Genomic DNA, 18,934 nt, shown 5'->3' with positions numbered 1-18,934 from the left:
ATCATAATTTTCCATGACTATGATGATCTTAAGGATGTCAGGGACCTGATAATTCATGGCTAATTAAACTTTGTGAGCTCAGCAGATTAAATTTGTGTTGAATGCTTGGATTGGCATATGAGTGAATTTTAAAAAAAAAAGACCAATCACATATATATTTTTTAACCTGCACTAAAAGTACAGGCAAAGGGAATAAATTTCTATGTCTCAGCATATGTCTTTAGATAGTGCCTAAATACCTGCCAAATATCTCATTGATATCTCGATTCACAAAAAAGTTATGCCCAAAAATGATGCTAAAAATGTCAGGAGTGCAACACCATTTTTTTTTTTTTTTTTTTTTAAAGATCTGTGAATTGGTAGAAATAAAGACTTTCATGATAATATATTCAAAGTATTGAGCTTTAAATGTAGACTGTTGCAACTTTTGTTTGACCAAGTTATGGTCATGGCTGATGTTGAAAAAAATGTTATACTATGTCAGGAGTGCAACAGAAAAAAAATGAAGTGTTGTCAATTGCAGGGTATGCCTGTGTTTCAGATCTATGTTTCTATGGTCAGGAGTGCAACACATTTTTTAAAGATTCAAGTTATATGACGAAAAGACTTCTACTCATGCTAAGAAATATTCTTCAATTAATAATGATCTCTTTGAATAATTTAGTAATAAATTATTGACAGTTTTATTATTAAAATCCTTCCCTTTTGCAATTTAATCAATTCAGATGTGTTTTTATCTTTTCTTTGATTTTTCTAAATATGTGAAAAAAAAATACAATGAAAAATTGTTATAAAGTTCAAGTAATTCCACCTCAACTTCACTGAAACAACAGAACAAGTTCTGATATAATTTTCGCTTCACAATTCTACTTTAAAGACTTCCATGCTCTCGGTCAGGAGTGCAACAAATATGATAGAATTATTTCTGATCAAATATGAATAATTATAAAGATAAATTGATGAGTAGAATGTTTCTGGTTGACCTCAGTTGCTTACAGTGTTTGTCCTGTGAAGGAAAATATACTATAAAATATATTTTATCCTCTAAATATATATTTTAGCTAGTTTTTTGGCATAAATAAGGAATAATTTAAGATAAAAAGTGAAGTTTAAATTCTTTTATGTGTTTCAATCATGAATTATTGAACTATAAATATTGAACAATTTTGTTACCACTTGATGTTGCCAACACTTTATGAATTTTTGTGTTCTGTGGTTTGAATTTTAACTTTTACTGCAGTCAGGAGTGCAACAAAACTGTTTTATAATTATCAATGATCTTCATCTATCTTTACAAAACATAAATTTAAAAAAATGTTTGATACTATTTGATGTCCAAAACATTATGGCTCTCAACTAATTACAGACATTTTACAGTCAATGTATATATATATTACACATTGCAAATACAGTAATTATATATATAACGACAAACTGATTTAAAACTAAGAATGGGTTATGGTGTATTATAATTTTTAAAACAATGTTAAATAAAATCAGATATCAGATGTCAGGAGTGCAACACAGTAACGTAACAAAGGGTCATTTAAAAATCTAGTTTTTTTCGTAAGAAAACTTGTATGTCAAAATTCTCTTTTGGCTTAAATTTAAAGAATTGACTTAAATGGACAAAAAAAAAAATGATTTGGGAGGAATTTTAGTTTTTCATATTTCTTTCATATTAAAACTTTTCAAACCAGAATTGAAAAAATAATGTAAAATAACAATCAAAAAGCCAATTTTTTCCCCCACATACTGGTATACAAGAGCAGAAACTCAATTAAGGTTTAGATCTATCCCTGATACCATTTGGAAGCACAAAACACTATAATTTCTTTTGATTATGTATTTTAATTAGAGAGTCTTTTAGGATATAGTGATATTTTCTTTTCTCAAATAAAGTTTTACTAATAAAAACTTAAAAACTTTTTCTTATCCAATTGTCTATTCTATTGCAACTTCGGAAATTTGAACTAGAATACATTTACAATATGATAATATAAGTGAAAAATATGTTATGGGTAGTTGAACTTTGTCAAAAAATTTCAATTTGGTGGTCTTTTTTTTTTAATTCGCCCCTATGTGTTTTCATGTGCAATGGGTTTAAAATCGTTCCTTACAAAATACATTGCTTTGGATTAATTTTCAATCTTTTCTATTTATGCATTTGGAAATACCAGTTACACAGTCTATCCCTTTATTAGTTGAAATCGTCTATTACATTCGAAGTTGTTATCTTGCACAGTGGTCGCCCGCGTGGCGCAGTGGTTAGAGCGTCTGCTCTAGAGTCGCGGAGTAAGGAGTTGATCCTTACGTCGCGGGTTCGAATCCCACTGTGGGACGTGGACACCGGTCCTTCGGATTAGACCGTATAAACCGAGGTCCCGTGTCGCAGTAGGTGCTGGCACGAAAAAGACCCCTCACTGCTCAATGGCCGTAAGTGCCGAGTATAGGACAAAATTTGTAGCTCTCCACCGGCAAGTGGTGGCGTCTCCATATGAGTGAAAAATTCTCGAGAGGGACGTTAAACAACAAACAAACAAACTTGCACAGTTCTACATTTATATTGTTCGTGGTAGAAAGCATTGATTCTAATATACCTGCTGGTTTAGGAAAGATTTATGCTTTATCTGTAAAGCTTATAGATATTTCTAGATTCTGTATTCTTTCCTTTGCGTCCTTTCTTTAATTAAATCCAACACATCGATTCTTTGCCCCCTCCCCCCCCCCCCCCACCTTTTCCTTAAAATTTTCAAGGCTATTGATCACAATTTTTTTTGTTTTAATAGGCATTGGTAAATACATCACTTCCCTCTAACCCTGTTAACTTCGTTGTTGCTCTGAAAGACCTGCATGAGTTCGAAAAGCTGAAGTTTTCTGTTCCTTTTTTCCTGTCTTGAACATCAACTCTGTGATTTTTCAGGAGCTTCTTTTTTCTATTGTTTTCATGCAAATCATTTTAAGGCACTGCACATTAAATTTGTTGATTCAGTGACCTTTTGCTTTTATCGGACGTTACTTGTCGTGTCAGTGGGGTACTGCCTTATGCTTAAACTATTCAATTTTTCCTCAAAAAGTCAGTTGCAATTTTAAATAAATATGATTAGTAATAATTTATAGGTGAATGGAGATAAATACTGTTTACCTCAATCTCCCTTTCTCCTCTATTCCCTACAAGCTGATAAATCTCTAATTTTGGTGCCCCAATTGTTAGGCCACAGTTTTTATAATTTTATATTTTTTCTTTACATATCCTACTTGTCCTTTTTGGATTGTAATCCTCACTGTTACATATAAATATTTGAAAACATTTAAGCATTAAAATATTTCCTTTGAATTTTTTTCAAATGGATGAACAATTCCAACACTGCAGAAACATGCACAATTTTTTTCTTCCATTGACTGCTATCGCTACATTCCTTGTAACCAAAGAAAGAAGAAATTTTTGGTTTTTATACTCGTATCTATTTGAACTTTATGGTCCTGTGGTTGTTAAAATAGAAACAGTGCCCAACATCTTTGTAAATAGACAATGACTTTTTCCCAATAAAACAATATACAAGGAAACTACACTGAGTAAGCTCACAAACTCTTCAATAAAATGTAAAGATCAGATTTAATATGTTTCACGGGTACAACTACATGAATGAAAATGAGAGCATTTCTTGAAAATTATAACTTCAAAGAAAAACAGAACAAAGACCTTATTGGAACAATGGTAATTACTATCTCTACATCACAAAAATAACCTCGAATTAGTATGTGCTAAAATTACAGTAACTCTGGGAAAATTAACCTTAATTGCAAATTTTGATGATCCTTAGCATCATCAGGTTTCCATGAGTGATCTGGTCTTTTAAGGCAAGATCACCCATGGGTGTCCGACGATGGATCCTTAGAGTACAGTCCAGATATTTATGTCCACTTTTCTTTACTAAAAACACTTAGCCTGGGTCTTCCCAGACTCCTTCTTTTGAAACAACATGGAGAATAATAATATTAAACCTTAAGTGGGAGAAATTTGACATTTTTTATTGACGATTTCAGATATAAGGAGAAATCCACCACATCTGTGGCATCAGAGCAAAACTTTTAAGCAGTTTCAGCCAGGCATAAATAACTCTCCAATTTATTTTCAATATGACTTTTTTCTTAGAAATTGACTGCACATTATGGAGAGGAGTGGAGAGGGTGTTTATATGTCATAGTCCTCTAAACTCAATAAATTATGGCACAAGAAAAAAAAATTGATAATGTGTATCATGATTGAGTATTCTTTTCCAAGACAACAAGGAAAAAAAAAAACAAAGCGCAATTAATAATCATTGCTGCCTGGTTAATCGTATTATGGCACAATTCATTTTCCATACATCTGGATATTCCAATTTTAAAATTTAACTTGAGTCATACTTACAGCTGAGAATGATACATTTGAACAAACAAATCAAAAAAAGTTATATTCAATAAGTTCCACTGATGTACATGAATTACAGGATTTCATATCCATTTGTTTTAGACAAAAAGTATGATAAAAAATATTATTTACAACAAAATAAATATACAGCACTTAAGGATTTGAAATAATGAATACTATTGTATGGATTCAAAAAGCTACAAAACAGAATGGACAATATTTATGCATTTCTTATTATTACACATCCTCTAAAATAAAATATTTGCGAGTGCCAATAAGCTAAAAAGATATGTACATGTATACGCAAAGACAGTGTCAAAAAAGCAACAGCAAATTATATAACCTGTAAACTTTAATAAATGGAAAATATACCACATTATGTATACAAATATTCAATATTTTGTAGATTTTAATCCAAGTACATGTATCGTAAGAACTTTTTTGAATTTAAAGAAAAAGGTTAATAAAACTCCACAGGGCTGAACTTTGAGACATTAGATACATGCACATCCAGTCCATTATTAATTAGCAGAGTAGTAAACTGATAAAAATACATATACAATATGAAAAAAAAAATGTTCTTAATCAATTGAACATGATAAAATACATAAAAGATGGAATGTATAACAAAGATGCATCACAATTAAATATATTAACACAATTTCATATAATTTTTAGTTGAGCAGAGCTGAAAAGAATTTAATATCTTGGCATATGATATACAGAAACTTAAATAACCGGTTCTTCTTTCTTAGATGTGCTCTCTAAAATATTTCTGCCTTTATTGATACAGTACTATACATGTATTTTAATTCGGAAAATGTAAATTTCTTTCACTGTGGTGTGTTCTCTTTAATTCATTTCTAAAATATTCTATTGTTTTCTTTATTCCTTCAATCATTGGCACCTGTAAAACAAAAATAAAAAGGTTTCAAGTAAAAAACAAAATTGAGTATCCATGCACTTGTATCTGTATTAAAGATAATATATAAAGCGCTAGTTTCATTATCAAGCACTATAAAGTCTATTAGATCAATGGAAATAATAAAGAACTAAATGCGTGTGTAAGAAACAAAATAACATTGAGGTTGAGCAATCATTTGTGCCACAGTGCCCCTGCAACTGAATCAACTATTTTCTTTATAATGAATTTAAGCCATGTACTGCATTCAATAACTGAAGTAATTTCTGGTTTCTCATTACCTGGGGTGACCATTTCAAATACTTCTTTGCCTTGGTTATGTCAGGTTTTCTTTTCCTTGGGTCATCTTGCATAGCAGGTTTATTTACAATCTGGCTGGATCCACCTTCAAAGGAAAGACAGAAAACTATGTTCTTTTTTGATAATTTTTTTTGGTTTAGCTTTAATAATTTTGTTTATTACTATCACTAATAGTTAGAAAATAAGTTGGTTATGTCAAACAAACCCAAAAAAAACTCCCAAACAAACAAAAAGTTTGAAATTTTACAGGAATTTGAAGGTATTATTGAACATAACATTCACTGTCTTTGAGTTTTCCTTAATTTGTAAAATTAAGAAAAATATCCCATATATGTGGAATTTTATAGGACAACCTTCATGTAATATATTTTTCAAACCATTTTAGGAAAATATATATATTTGGGACATTGGAAGTGATTCTCCTTACATGTACCAACTATTCTTTTACTTTAACTGAAGAATGGTTTTTACGTACCAACTAAATCTTTGATAATTGTAGCAAAATCCATGATGGTGTGTTCCTCAGGGTTTCCTAAGTTGATTGGTTGAGAGTAATTAGAATTCATCAGCTTAATAAGACCATCGACCAGGTCAGAAACATACTGGAATGATCGAGTCTGTTTTCCAGATCCATACACCTATACATAAAAGAGTGGTCAATTTCAGTTCTTGTAATCAAAGCTGCAGTGACAGGAAGCTAATTAAAAGCAAGTTTCTTAATAATCCTTTTTAGCATAATTATATGAAACAGGCTAAGAAACAAACTAATGAACAATCATGTACAATGCACATACATTAATTTCATTCAATTAAAATGAATAAAAATCACAATTTTAAAATATAAAGAATTATCACTATTATAGCACAACAAAACATGTTTTAAAGCAAACACAGGTATTATAAATTCAGCCTAGAATAAACTACATGTCAATATTTTTTTCACTCGGTACTAGAAAGTTAATGAATAATTAACTGAATGTACCCCCCGGTAATTAGGATACGGCAATACAATATCGGCCATCCTTGCCTATTATACTAACTTCATTTGCAAAATATATTTGTGAGATTTGCATTCTTATTTTTTACTCATGTAATATTTATCAGAAACCATTCATTTAAGGTCGTTCACTCATATAAAATTCTGCTTTAAGGCTAATGATTTAATTTTCTATCAAATTCATGATTAAAATACACATAATTTCATCATACCTTGATGGGGAAAATTTGATAGAAATGACCTTTTAAATTGACAATAATAGTCATTTAAGAGTTATCTTTTTTATCAGAGGATCAATTAACCTTATTTAATTCCATACCATGATAAATGTTTCCTGGGTTGCAAAAATTATTAATTATGGATGAATTTCAAACTGGCAAATTGTGAATCAAAGTTGTGAAGAAGAATAGTTTATTTAGAGTATGTGTATTCTCTATAGCCGTGTTTTGCTGCAAATGAGGAACACATCCTTTCAGCCATTACTCACTGTAATATTCTGTCCTTGTAAAGCCTGCAGGATGAAGTTACTGACCACACGGCCATCGTTCATGTGCATTCTGGGACCAAAAGTATTAAAAATTCTGGCCACCCTTACTTGTACTCCATCCTAAAACACAGAATAGAAAATTATTATTTTCACCGACTTGTTAATGAGGCATTAAAACAATGAGTTGGAAACACTTAGTACTGAGCTGAAAGTCGACCTGCTTTTTCTAAAAATAAAGTGCTATCTAAAACTGCTACATTCTTTTCTAAATTTTGAACTCAATAATACATGTACATTGTTCTAGTGTACATGTAGTTGAAGTGATCTTAATATTTTTAATAAAATTAAAGATAGAATATTAAAGTATTCTAGGCAGTGTGTAAGCAGGGATAGGAAAGAAATGCAAGTCATGGATATTTCTCTTTTCCATTCCCAACATAACATTTTTTATGAAGATAAAGTTTCCTATAATTTTTTAGAAGAAGCATAACACTCCATTTAACAGTATACCTGTTTAGCATAGGCATAACACATGGTTTCAGCCACTCTCTTTCCCTCGTCATAACAGGCTCTGGGACCGATCGGGTTCACATGTCCCCAGTATTCCTCAGGTTGTGGGTGAACTTCAGGGTCTACAGTAAAACTCAATTATAAGGAAATCCGTTATAAGGAAATCTCGGTTATATGGAATATTTCATGAATTCCCTTGGTGACCTTTTGCTATATATCTCCTATACAGATATAAAGAATATTGGTTAAAAGGAAGTGAAATTTGAAGTACCAGTCCTTATGACTGAGTTTTACAGTTTATGTATTTCAACAAACACTTTGAGAGCTAAAGAAGTATTTAAATAAAGCTCTCTGGCATCAGTTTTGCAGAAAGGTTCAAATTGACAGGGTGTACTTTCTCCAGTAACTTGAGCATAGAATTGCCATATCATCAATATTTGTTACTGTACAAATTGTTTATTTTTGTGATGGATGACTGCATCAGCTCACTAGATGGTAAAAGTGAACATTATAAAACTCTACTTATATTCAAATATCAAGTGAAATGATGTAATTTATATGTAAAATATTGAATTCACAAAGCAATAAACTACCTTGTACAAGTACAAAATCCACTTTGCATCTACATGTATGTTTAAAATCTTGGAAGATGACAGAAAAATGGAAAAGGGGTACTGTGTAGAAATGGGATGTGCAGTAACTGGTACAGTAAAACTTGTCTAATCTGGATGTTGTGTATTCCGAAATCTTGCATATTACAATGTGAACTTTAACCTCCTTTCAGTAAATTCAGTAGTTTAAAATGTTGCCTAATCTGGAATGTTATCTAATCCAGTCACTGAGTTGCCAACTATTACAATTTTATCGTAGTTTTATGATTTGTCACCTTAAAAGTGCACCATATGATTACTTTTTCAATACTAAAGTAAAAACTTTGTGTGAAATCAGGATTTGTTTTACTTTTTTTGTCAGAAGTTTAGTTTGAGGTACCAGTATTCCTCTTTATATAGAATGGTTTTCATCATTTGATTAACACCACTGATGAATATTTGAGACTAATGTGCATCTAGTTGGTAAATATAAAGTTATGGGGTCTGGAAACTTTTCTAAGTAAATCAACTTTAAAGTGGGTATCTTTCATCTTCATTGACTGAGGTCTTCTCAGCAGTTTGAGGCACTTGCAGACCCAGGACACTGGCTTATTATGCTTTTCTACCAAAAGGGGTTGGCAGTCTGTGGTCAGTTTCTATGGAACCAGTAGTGTCAGGATTAGACAAGTTTTACTGTACATGTAAGCAATTCATCTGCTACATATACCAAATTCAGAGGCCTGTTCAACGGAGGGAACTTTCGCAAGTGCTCATGAACATTTCTGTTGGAGGGATAAGGAATTTTGGAGACCACTCCAAAATGGTTGCTCTGTTGAACAGGCCTCTGGTGTATGCTGTATATAAATAATGCATCCAAATTGTGTCCAATGATGTACATACCACCGTATACTTCAGATGTTGAGGCCAATAGGAGCCTTCCTCTCACCCTCTTAGTTAAGCCTACAATACATCATAATACATATCTAATATACAAACATATTCTTTTAATACATGTATAGGTAAATTTATGTTTATATTCAATAAAGAAACAGGCATTACACCTTGCTTGGGGCTGTTTTGTAACCAATTTCCACTTTAATGACCCTGATTTCTAGTCTGTTTTTGCAACACTCCACTTAATGTAACTTAAGATATTCTAAGCTTTTAGTTAATATAAAGCAAAGTTAATACAATTTGCTGTCAGAGTCCATATTACTAAATGTATTTCTTTCTACAGTTTTGATTGCTTATGAAATTCATGATCTTAATTTTTTATACATGTAGTTATTTACATTGAGTACCTACCCAGCATGTTGTTGGTTCCTAAGGTGTTTGTTTTGATAATCTTTACTGGGTTGTACAGTTAGTTGTTTATATTGAGTACCTACCCAGCATGTTGTTGGTTCCTTTGGTGTTTGTTTTGATAGTCTTTACTGGGTTGTACAGTTAGTTGTTTATATTGAGTACCTACCCAGGATGTTGTTGGTTCCTATGGTGTTTGATTTGATAGTCTTTACTGGGTTGTACAGTTAGTTGTTTATATTGCGTACCTACCCAGCATGTTGTTGGTTCCTTTGGTGTTTGTTTTGATAGTCTTTACTGGGTTGTACAGTTAGTTGTTTATATTGAGTACCTACCCAGCATGTTGTTGGTTCCTTTGGTGTTTGTTTTGATAGTCTTTACAGGGTTGTACAGTTAGCTTTTGAGTACCTATCTTTACAGGGTTGTACAGTTAGCTTTTGAGTACCTATCTTTACAGGGTTGTACAGTTAGCTTTTGAGTACCTATCTTTACAGGGTTGTACAGTTAGCTTTTGAGTACCTACCCAACATCTTGTTGGTTCCTTTGGTGTTTGTTTTGATAGTCTTTACTGGGTTGTACAGTTAGTTGTTTATATTGAGTACCTACCCAACATCTTGTTGGTTCCTTTGGTGTTTGTTTTGATAATCTTTACTGGGTTGTACAGTTAGTTGTTTATATTGAGTACCTACCCAGCATGTTGTTGGTTCCTTTGGTGTTTGTTTTGATAATCTTTACTGGGTTGTACAGTTAGTTGTTTATATTGAGTACCTACCCAGCATGTTGTTGGTTCCTTTGGTGTTTGTTTTGATAATCTTTACTGGGTTGTACAGTTAGTTGTTTATATTGAGTACCTACCCAGCATGTTGTTGGTTCCTTTGGTGTTTGTTTTGATAGTCTTTACTGGGTTGTACAGTTAGTTGTTTATATTGAGTACCTACCCAGCATGTTGTTGGTTTCTTTGGTGTTTGTTTTGATAATCTTTACTGGGTTGTACAGTTAGTTGTTTATATTGAGTACCTACCCAGCATGTTGTTGGTTCCTATGGTACATGTATTTGTTTTGATAGTCTTTACTGGGTTGTACAGTTAGTTGTTTATGTTGAGTACCTACCCAGCATGTTGTTGGTTCCTATGGTGCTTGTTTTGATAGTCTTAACTGGGTTGTACAGTTAGCTATTGAGTACCTACCCAACATGTTGTTGGTTCCTATGGTATTTGTTTTGATAGTCTTTACTGGGTTGTACATGTAGTTAGGAGGAGAGGCTGGGGAAGCAAGATGATAAATCTGGTCCACTGAAAGAAATATTAAATACAAGGATAACTAAATGCATTGCTTGTGGCTCACACAAGATGTCAGCCTTTCATAAAATTGGCTGGTATGCAATGAATTTCAAAAATTAATAAAATATGAGTGAAGATAAGAAATTTTTCCTGCAAAAATGATTGAATTTCATTTCATGGGCTAATTCTACTTTCAAACAGATTGCATGTCCAGTGAAAATTTAAAGGCCATAAAAGTAGGACCTCATATTAAGCAACAGGAGGTGTTTTAAGAAAAAGGTTTTGCAGGTGAAAAAAAGATCAGCAATTTTTTGTACCACTTCCAGTGAGACACCATAAGTACTGCTGATAAAAATGAAATTCAAGATGCAAATGTTAAGAATATATTATTACCTCTGAATGTTTCAGGTTTCTATCTCCAGGTTATGAAGGAAAAAGCATGGACAAAATAATTCTTAAATACTGAGAAATATACTACCGTAAGTCTTATAATCATTCCTTCATTGCACCATAACTTTAAAGATTTTTGAAAGATCAGCTTAAAGGGTACTTGGTAATGCAATGATTTTTTCAGTTTTTTTAATGTTCAAGGATTACTGTGAAAGAAAACTGCACAGAAAAAATGCATCTAAATCTAAACATATAAAGAAAAATCACTAAGGGGACCCTCAAGGGGATAGGGATAATATCTGTGACAAAACATTACTGTATAATGAGCTCTTGGCAAAGATAACATTTGATATTATTTGTATGATGCAAAATGAATGAAAAATAAAGGAATACAGAAATTTTAAATCAAAATGATCTTCCATTGGAAAAATGGAATAAAACCCCATTCCATAGACAAGAAAAAAATTGTTCTCTTAGTAGTGGCCTCTTTGGTCCACCACCTTTTGATCCATCACATAAAAACTTGATTCTCAGTTACTCAAACCTTGCACACACCTTTTTTTATTCATCAAAAAATAATTAATTTATAGTGAGGTGAACACCTTTAAAATCCTGAAGGCAGGTAAAGAAGATATATCTGATAGAACCAATGTTATGTTAACCCAATTTAGGGAATAAATAATTTATAAAGATGACATGGTTTATTAAATGTACTTACCTTATATAAGTACATGTACCTGGTATAGAATATCAAATTGTATTTCATCACCTTCTATAACTACCTGTAGTTACATGTCAGAAGTTATAACATGTAAATTTGCTTACCTTCTGTAAACAATTGTTACATGTCAGTTTATTACATGTAAAGAACTATAAATGATAAGTGTCCCAAACGGCCCCTTAAAATTAATATTTTAATCATACTTAATATATAGGTTTACTTTGTTCAGATATACATGTGACGATTATTCGTGATTTTCAATTTGATCAAAATGCCATTAATTTTGAAATATAACGTCATGAAATTCACCATTTCTTGCCTCTAGCATATTTTGTATAAAATTGCTCATTTTTTGTCTTCCAGAAAATACTAAGCACACACTTGGACAAATCCTATATTTTCACCAAAGATGTATCTATCCAAAACTACTTACTTACAGAAAAATTTTGCTTGTTCAAAACTGTTTTCATTGTTTCCCATAGGAAAAATGTCAAGAAAAGGCACATTTTTGTCTTATTTTGATTGGATTGAAAAAAAATAGAATCATATCTGATGTCATTTACAGCCAGCAAGGGTATATAAATGAGACAAATGTATTGAAAATATGTTTGATATAAACTCTTCTACTTAATAAAAAACAATTTAAATCACCTGATTCACATTTAAAAATTTTGATTCATGGGGGCCAAAAATGACTCTTATTATATATAGTCCTTTGTCTATCTTCTGTAAACAACTGTTGTAAAATGTCATCAATGATTACATTTACTTATCTTCTATAAAGAGTGTTTGTCCAATGTCATGGTTGATTAACTCTGATTACATTTACTCACCTTCTATAAAGAGTGTTTGTACAATGTCATGGTTGATTAACTCTGATTACATTTACTTATCTTCTATAAAGAGTGTTTGTACAATGTCATGGTTGATTAACTCTGATTACATTTACTCACCTTCTATAAAGAGTGTTTGTACAATGTCATGGTTGATTAACTCGAAGTTTTCATGCCCGATCCAGTGTTCCACATTTCGTTTCCTTCCAGTGAAGAAGTTGTCGACCACGGTGACCTCATGACCTTCTAACATTAACCTGTCCACAAGGTGAGATCCCACAAAACCAGCACCTCCTGAGATCTAAATATAGAACACTGGTATCAATCACAATAGTTTGTTATAAACTAATTTAGAAAAGAAATTAAAGATTACCTGCAGTAGCATTTCATTTTTTGACAAAATAAAGATCACGATAAAATAATACTGAAGAAAAAAACTGCATTGAAATCTATGACCGCTGTCTACTGTGAAATCACTAATTATCGAGGGGGGGTGGGGGGTGAAGGTTAATTTTTGTTGTTTCCTGGTATGAAGAGACCCATGAATTCATGTCCTCCATGAAATGTAAAATTTTTAATCTCTAACAATGCAGTATTTCTTTAACCAAAAATTTAAATCCCTTTGAACCAAAATTTTTTCCTCAAATCATGAAAATTAAAAACTGTGTGATTTTACAGTATTTTAGAAAGAATTTTTAAGAAATCTATTCAACATTCCAATTTTTATACTGAAATTTGGAGTACCATTATATAGTGTTAACTGAATCATTTCATTGCTATGAAATTTGCATACCACATATTTGAAGTTCAATAGAATACCAGGGCCAAGCTGAAAGTAAATCTACTAGGCTAACCTATATAGGAATTTGAGTGTCAACTTCAGAAATTCAAATCTTATATTCTGTAAACCAACTATTATTCATGTCAACTTTTATTCGTGATTCGTCAGTTTGAATCAATCTGCGACGATTGATTTTTGCGACTGAGGAAACATTCTCTACAAATACAAAGAAAAATTAATGGTTCGGGGCGATTAATATTAGTGATTTAAAGTAGGTCGCGAAACTCGCAAATATTTCTTGCACACGAATAAAAGTTGGTTTACAATATATATAGACATATATAAATATAGAGAATTTTTTGGTCAGGTTTTTTGAGTTTGTGATATGGAGGTGTAACTGTATACATACCAAGATCCTTTTCCTGTCTTTATAATTCAGGAACTTCACATCTGGGTAAATCTTATTTCTGCAAAATAAATTATACAATGGCATGCACTTGTACATGTATTAAAGATGAGTAATACCAACAATTTATCTTTTCAAAACATTTGCAGAAATAATATTGTAAGTTGCCTTATACAATTAAGATGTGTTCATTCAGTAACCAACATATAGCTAAAGACAGCAGATCATCTGCATATTAAAAATGGAAAATTATCGAAGTAATTGTATGGCATACATGCATTGAACAGGGACCTGTTCATTACAATTTTTATTTTAAGTAGAGTTGACAGTATTTTCAATATATTTTAATTATCAATTACATGTACTATTATTAATTCCAGTTTACAATAGGAAGTCATCATTCATATAATAAGGCACATACTCAGATCAGTGCAAACAACCCCCACTTTTTTTTTTTTTTTTTTACTTTTTCACACAATTTTTTTCTTAAGGTATGTTAGAGTGGTTTGTCTGGGTTTAAGAATGCACACCTTAAAGGAAACTTCAAAAATTAAAAACAAACAAACAAACAAACCCCAAACAATAAAACAGAATCAAATTGCCAAAACAAAACCAGCTGACATATTCCAGCAATTGACAATTTTAGTGCCTTTGGTACAGGTATTAAATAGAGTTCAAAATCTATTCATAATTTAAAAAAAAAATCAGGTTAACTTAAAGGGAATTTTTTTGAAAAAACTTTTCTGGGCACATGAAATTGATGACTTTTAACCTTTCCTTGAATACATGAATACATTGTTATAACATGATCATGTCATAAAATTGAAATATACTACTTATTTTTTTATTTTGTGTTGATCAACTGTGGTCCAATTATATATTAAATCATGTGCAGTTAATATATTTTTCAATAAAGGTCATTACTGGCTACAGAGTTAACTACAAGTAATTTTAATATATTAAAGCAGAGATTGAACAGTTAAGCCATTGACTTATAAATGCAAAAAGAAAAAAAAGTAAGTTGCTTCAAAGCCATTTGATCGATTGCTGATGTGGACTCACCTATGGCGTTCATGACTGCATTATCAATTTTTTAAAAAATTAACATGAATTTGATTAATTTCTTCAGGTTAATTTTTTTTAACTTAACTGGTGTATAAAAAGACTTTTAATATCTATATATTTTTTGTAAATATATCTCTAAGTTAGCAAATTAAACGGGAAAAAATTATCTGTAAAAAGAAATATTATTCCAGCATCAGATATAAGAAAATGCTGTGGCACAGCTTTAACTACCTGGTAATGCACTTAGGCCAAGTGCTTAACAAGATTATATACATATACTACCAGCTGGAAACAGTAAAATATTTTATTGCATGACTGTACATATTTTTAAACCAACACTGATTTTTTTGTTACTAATGTAACTGCCAGGGAGGGTATGGGTCCACCTGGAATAAGTAGTGCACCCTATACTGCACACATGTGCACACCTGGCATCAACATTTTGACATGGTTACTGTCCTTGACATGAAACTGTCAAGGATTAAGACATAAGAAGAAATGTCTTTTAAGTCTTTATTAAAGGAGTAATTTGTACATTATTTACATCCAAGACTGGGTCTGCTAGCTGCCTACTCTATAGCCCTAACTCTAACCCTAACTCTTTTACTACTAACTCTCTCAACTCCAAGGCTAAAAGTAAAACAGCTACTGAGGTTATCTCTTTGTTCTTTATAGAAATATATAATAATCTTTGCCTTAAGGTGAATTGAGTGATTATATGATTTACTCAAGATTATTTGACATCTTTGCAATAGAGTGATATGGACAGGTTAAGTGTTCATTAGTGTAACACACAGTTTAATTTTTTCGCTTTTCTGCGTAAAAAATCCTGTTTTTCTGAGACAAGTTTTATACTGCTTTTCTGCAATGATATTTTTATTGCTTTTCCGTGACTTTTTTCTGTACCTCTTCCGTTAGCCATTTAAAACCCATTGCATTCTGCTTACCACATGGAGATGAAGTTGGATTTTAAGAAAATAAGTCTTGCAAAACACTTAATAAGAACATTGATTTAAAATCTTTGGCACTGGATAAAACAAAGATAAAAAACAAGCACTGGTCTAGATTTTAAAAAGTCGACAGAAGGAATTTGCATGCTTTCACATCTTGGTGCGAGCTCCAAATTTAAGTGTAAAATGCGAGATTCATTCAATAATTTTAATCACAATGTGAGTTAGTACCCATATTGTAGAATGCTATGGAGGAAATACAGGTAAATACTGCTAAATATTGGCTAGCCGTAACTATTTAAAAATTGCGGAAAGGATGTATAAAAAAAGGAGATAACACATAACATATTGTAAATACCAATCATGGAAAAGCAGCATGAAGTAGTCGTGGAAAAACAGAAAGGTTGCAAAAATAAAATCGCAGAAAAGCAGGTCAGCTGTGACACCTATACTGTCTTCAGTGTAACAAAAGATAATTGTGTAGGGGATTAACTTAATTAAAGGGAATAGATAACAATGTACTAGACATACACACAAGCCATCTGCTTAACTTTGAAACTGTATGGCATATTTGTATTAATTAAATGTTAGCATGAATGAAATAGAAAACTGTAGCATAAAATAGAAATGTAAATACTGTAATATTTAAATATAGAAAATATAAATTATGTAAGACCCCTAACACTTTGGTTAGTGGCTATACAAAACTATAAATAAACCTGCATTCTGTTCAATTTAATTTTACATTCCTGTATTTTGTTATGTTGCCTAACAGCGACATAACAAAATACAGGAGCATAAAGGATCTAATTTTAATTAGATTGGCATCTGTTCACCGACAAAAAAACCTTTTCACTTTTGAAGCCAGCTAAAAAAAATTTTGAAAAAAAAAACTTGTAATTAATTAGAATTGTAGGAAAATTTCCTTGTTTTGGAGAGACTTAACTGTAATTTATACATTTTCTTGTTACCACTTATGGTAAATGGTTTAGAAAGAGTGAACATCCGAGTGTATAAAGCTATTGCCTTTCTGGATCATATCTCTCTGGAATCAGTCTTTACATATCTGCAAAGCTAATTTCATTCAATATAAAAAAATTGCAACATTTAAAGTTTACCATTTCCAGAAATGTATTCATATACATGTGCATGCATGTATAATATGTGCATGCATATGAATAAATAACATTGCTAATGGTTTCAATGTTTTTAGGCTTTTAAATTCTAATTTTCTGAATGCAAGGCATAAAAGCATACACATCATACACATTTATTGATCTATTCTGTGTCTGTCTTTGCTGTGTGATCAATAAAAACTTCATCTTTTTTTTTATCTACTCCAGCTGTTACTTGATCATCTTTGATAATATCCTTGTAGTAAGATATTTATAGATATCGATGTATACCTCTGAACAAATTTTTTATCCTTTGATCAATATTGAACTGAAATATTTTTGAAAATATCCTTATAAGCAAAAATTAAAGTATACATGGAATTTTTTACTCTGGGTTAGGGTTAGACTACTTGAATATCTCAATAAATGAATTAAATATGCTCTGTTGTGTGTAATACATACTGTTTTTCCAGCTGACTGATACGTTCCTTCAGGGCAGTGATTTCTTCATAGATTTCACTATGTCCTGTTCCATTGAGGAGCCTCGTAAAGCTGCAATTTTTTTAAAAAAAAATTATAGTGAGAAGGAATAGTAAATAACTATTTTTTGTCAATGAATGGGCACTATTTATGACATGACAAGTCAAGACATTTCAATGCTTATACATGGAACAGACAATGTAATTTTGAAATTTATGAATTCTTACTCTGTTTTTGTAGAGTTGGAAAACCTGATGAACCATACTGAAAAAAAATATATATGAAAAATTTAGCTTAAAATATATGAGTATATTGATAGTAATTATCAAAATATATCATTTTTTTTAAATGCTGTCAAATGTGAAGTTAAAAGGTCAAGATATTTCATAAGCTTTAATAGTTTAAAATTCAAATTTAAATTTCAAATTAATGTCCAAAATCTTAACATGGGTTTAAAAAAAGGAATATGGATATTTTTAAAAGCAGGTCTTGAGCATACCAGTTATGGTCAGTGTTTGACCTTAACACCAGTCCATTGGCCAAAAACTGACAAAGGAGGACAGTCAACAGTGGTCAAGAGACCAGATGTGAAAGGACATCTGGACCTTATTTTAAGAGTCAGAGTGTTGGGTTTTAATTAGAATAGTTATATATGAGAAAAATGCAGGTAGATACACTACAAAATTTAATACTGCATATTTCCAATCATCTGATTGTGAATTTTATTGTCAAAAGAACCCTTTAATCATACATGATACATGTTCACAGGGCATGACAGGCTAATTTATTCGTTTTAATTTTTTTTCATTTGAATGATTTCAGAATCAATGGAAATTAACTTGACAAACAACTTTCCCTAGTCATAAATGTATTTAAAAAAAAACACGAAACATTTGCATATGTTATGCACTAATACACACATCAAAATGAATTCCAGGTGTATTACCTGAGGATGTGAGCTGTGGTCAATCAAATGATTAGATGCGTCAGTGTATTCAGTAACCCAATACACTCTACTATATACTATTTAGATATAAAACATTTGCATATGTAATGTTCTAATGCACATATGAATCTCAGAGGTATTAGAAGTGCGGGCCGGATAGATCAAATGATAAGTAATGTTTACGCACCTAAAACACCAATGACACCACCACATAAAATTAATATGGACTTCATTCTTAATTTCTTCATACAAAGTATCCTTGAACAATTCGATAGTCCATACTGTGACGCCTGCTTTGGTCTTGATATCATGAAGATAACATTAGGCTTCGCAGGCACAGTCCGCACAGCTGACACAGAGAGATCCCGGATCGTTGATCAACCAGGAAGTAAGTAGATACAAAGTAAACCATAAAACGGATTCGAATAAATCAAAAATTTCCGTG

At 31.4% G+C, this 18,934-nt stretch overlaps 1 protein-coding gene across 1 annotated transcript; it reads right to left on the bottom strand.

Annotated features, from left to right (window-relative positions):
- Positions 1–5,018: 5,018 nt before the first annotated feature.
- LOC133180274 (UDP-glucuronic acid decarboxylase 1-like) lies at positions 5,019–18,844 on the bottom strand. The gene is made up of 12 exons (XM_061314818.1): positions 18,677–18,844; positions 17,771–17,807; positions 17,526–17,615; positions 13,937–13,994; positions 12,867–13,047; positions 10,710–10,814; positions 9,121–9,180; positions 7,631–7,752; positions 7,121–7,240; positions 6,112–6,274; positions 5,618–5,721; positions 5,019–5,321 (listed from the first exon to the last, which is right to left on the bottom strand). The coding sequence occupies exons 1-12, from the start codon at positions 18,798–18,800 to the stop codon at positions 5,223–5,225; spliced, it is 1,263 nt and encodes a 420-aa protein (XP_061170802.1). The 5' UTR covers positions 18,801–18,844; the 3' UTR covers positions 5,019–5,222.
- Positions 18,845–18,934: the final 90 nt, after the last annotated feature.

The sequence above is a fragment of the Saccostrea echinata genome, unplaced genomic scaffold (genome assembly GCF_033153115.1).
Source record: "Saccostrea echinata isolate AGI-Se365-2 ecotype Australia unplaced genomic scaffold, CSIRO_AGI_Sech_v1 ptg000006l, whole genome shotgun sequence".
NCBI classification, from domain to species: domain Eukaryota; kingdom Metazoa; phylum Mollusca; class Bivalvia; order Ostreida; family Ostreidae; genus Saccostrea; species Saccostrea echinata.
This window is presented reverse-complemented; position numbering and strand designations above follow the sequence as displayed.

Excerpts from the sequence above, each read along its gene's own strand:
- LOC133180274 (XM_061314818.1), bottom strand. The coding sequence starts at position 18,800 with ATGATATCAAGACCAAAGCAGGCGTCACAGTATGGACTATCGAATTGT. Across the intron at positions 10,815-12,866 it reads ACAAACACTCTTTATAGAAG|TGGACCAGATTTATCATCTT; the intron begins GTGAGTAAATGT and ends TATTTCTTTCAG. Across the intron at positions 7,241-7,630 it reads GTTATGCCTATGCTAAACAG|GATGGAGTACAAGTAAGGGT; the intron begins GTATACTGTTAA and ends TCTGTGTTTTAG.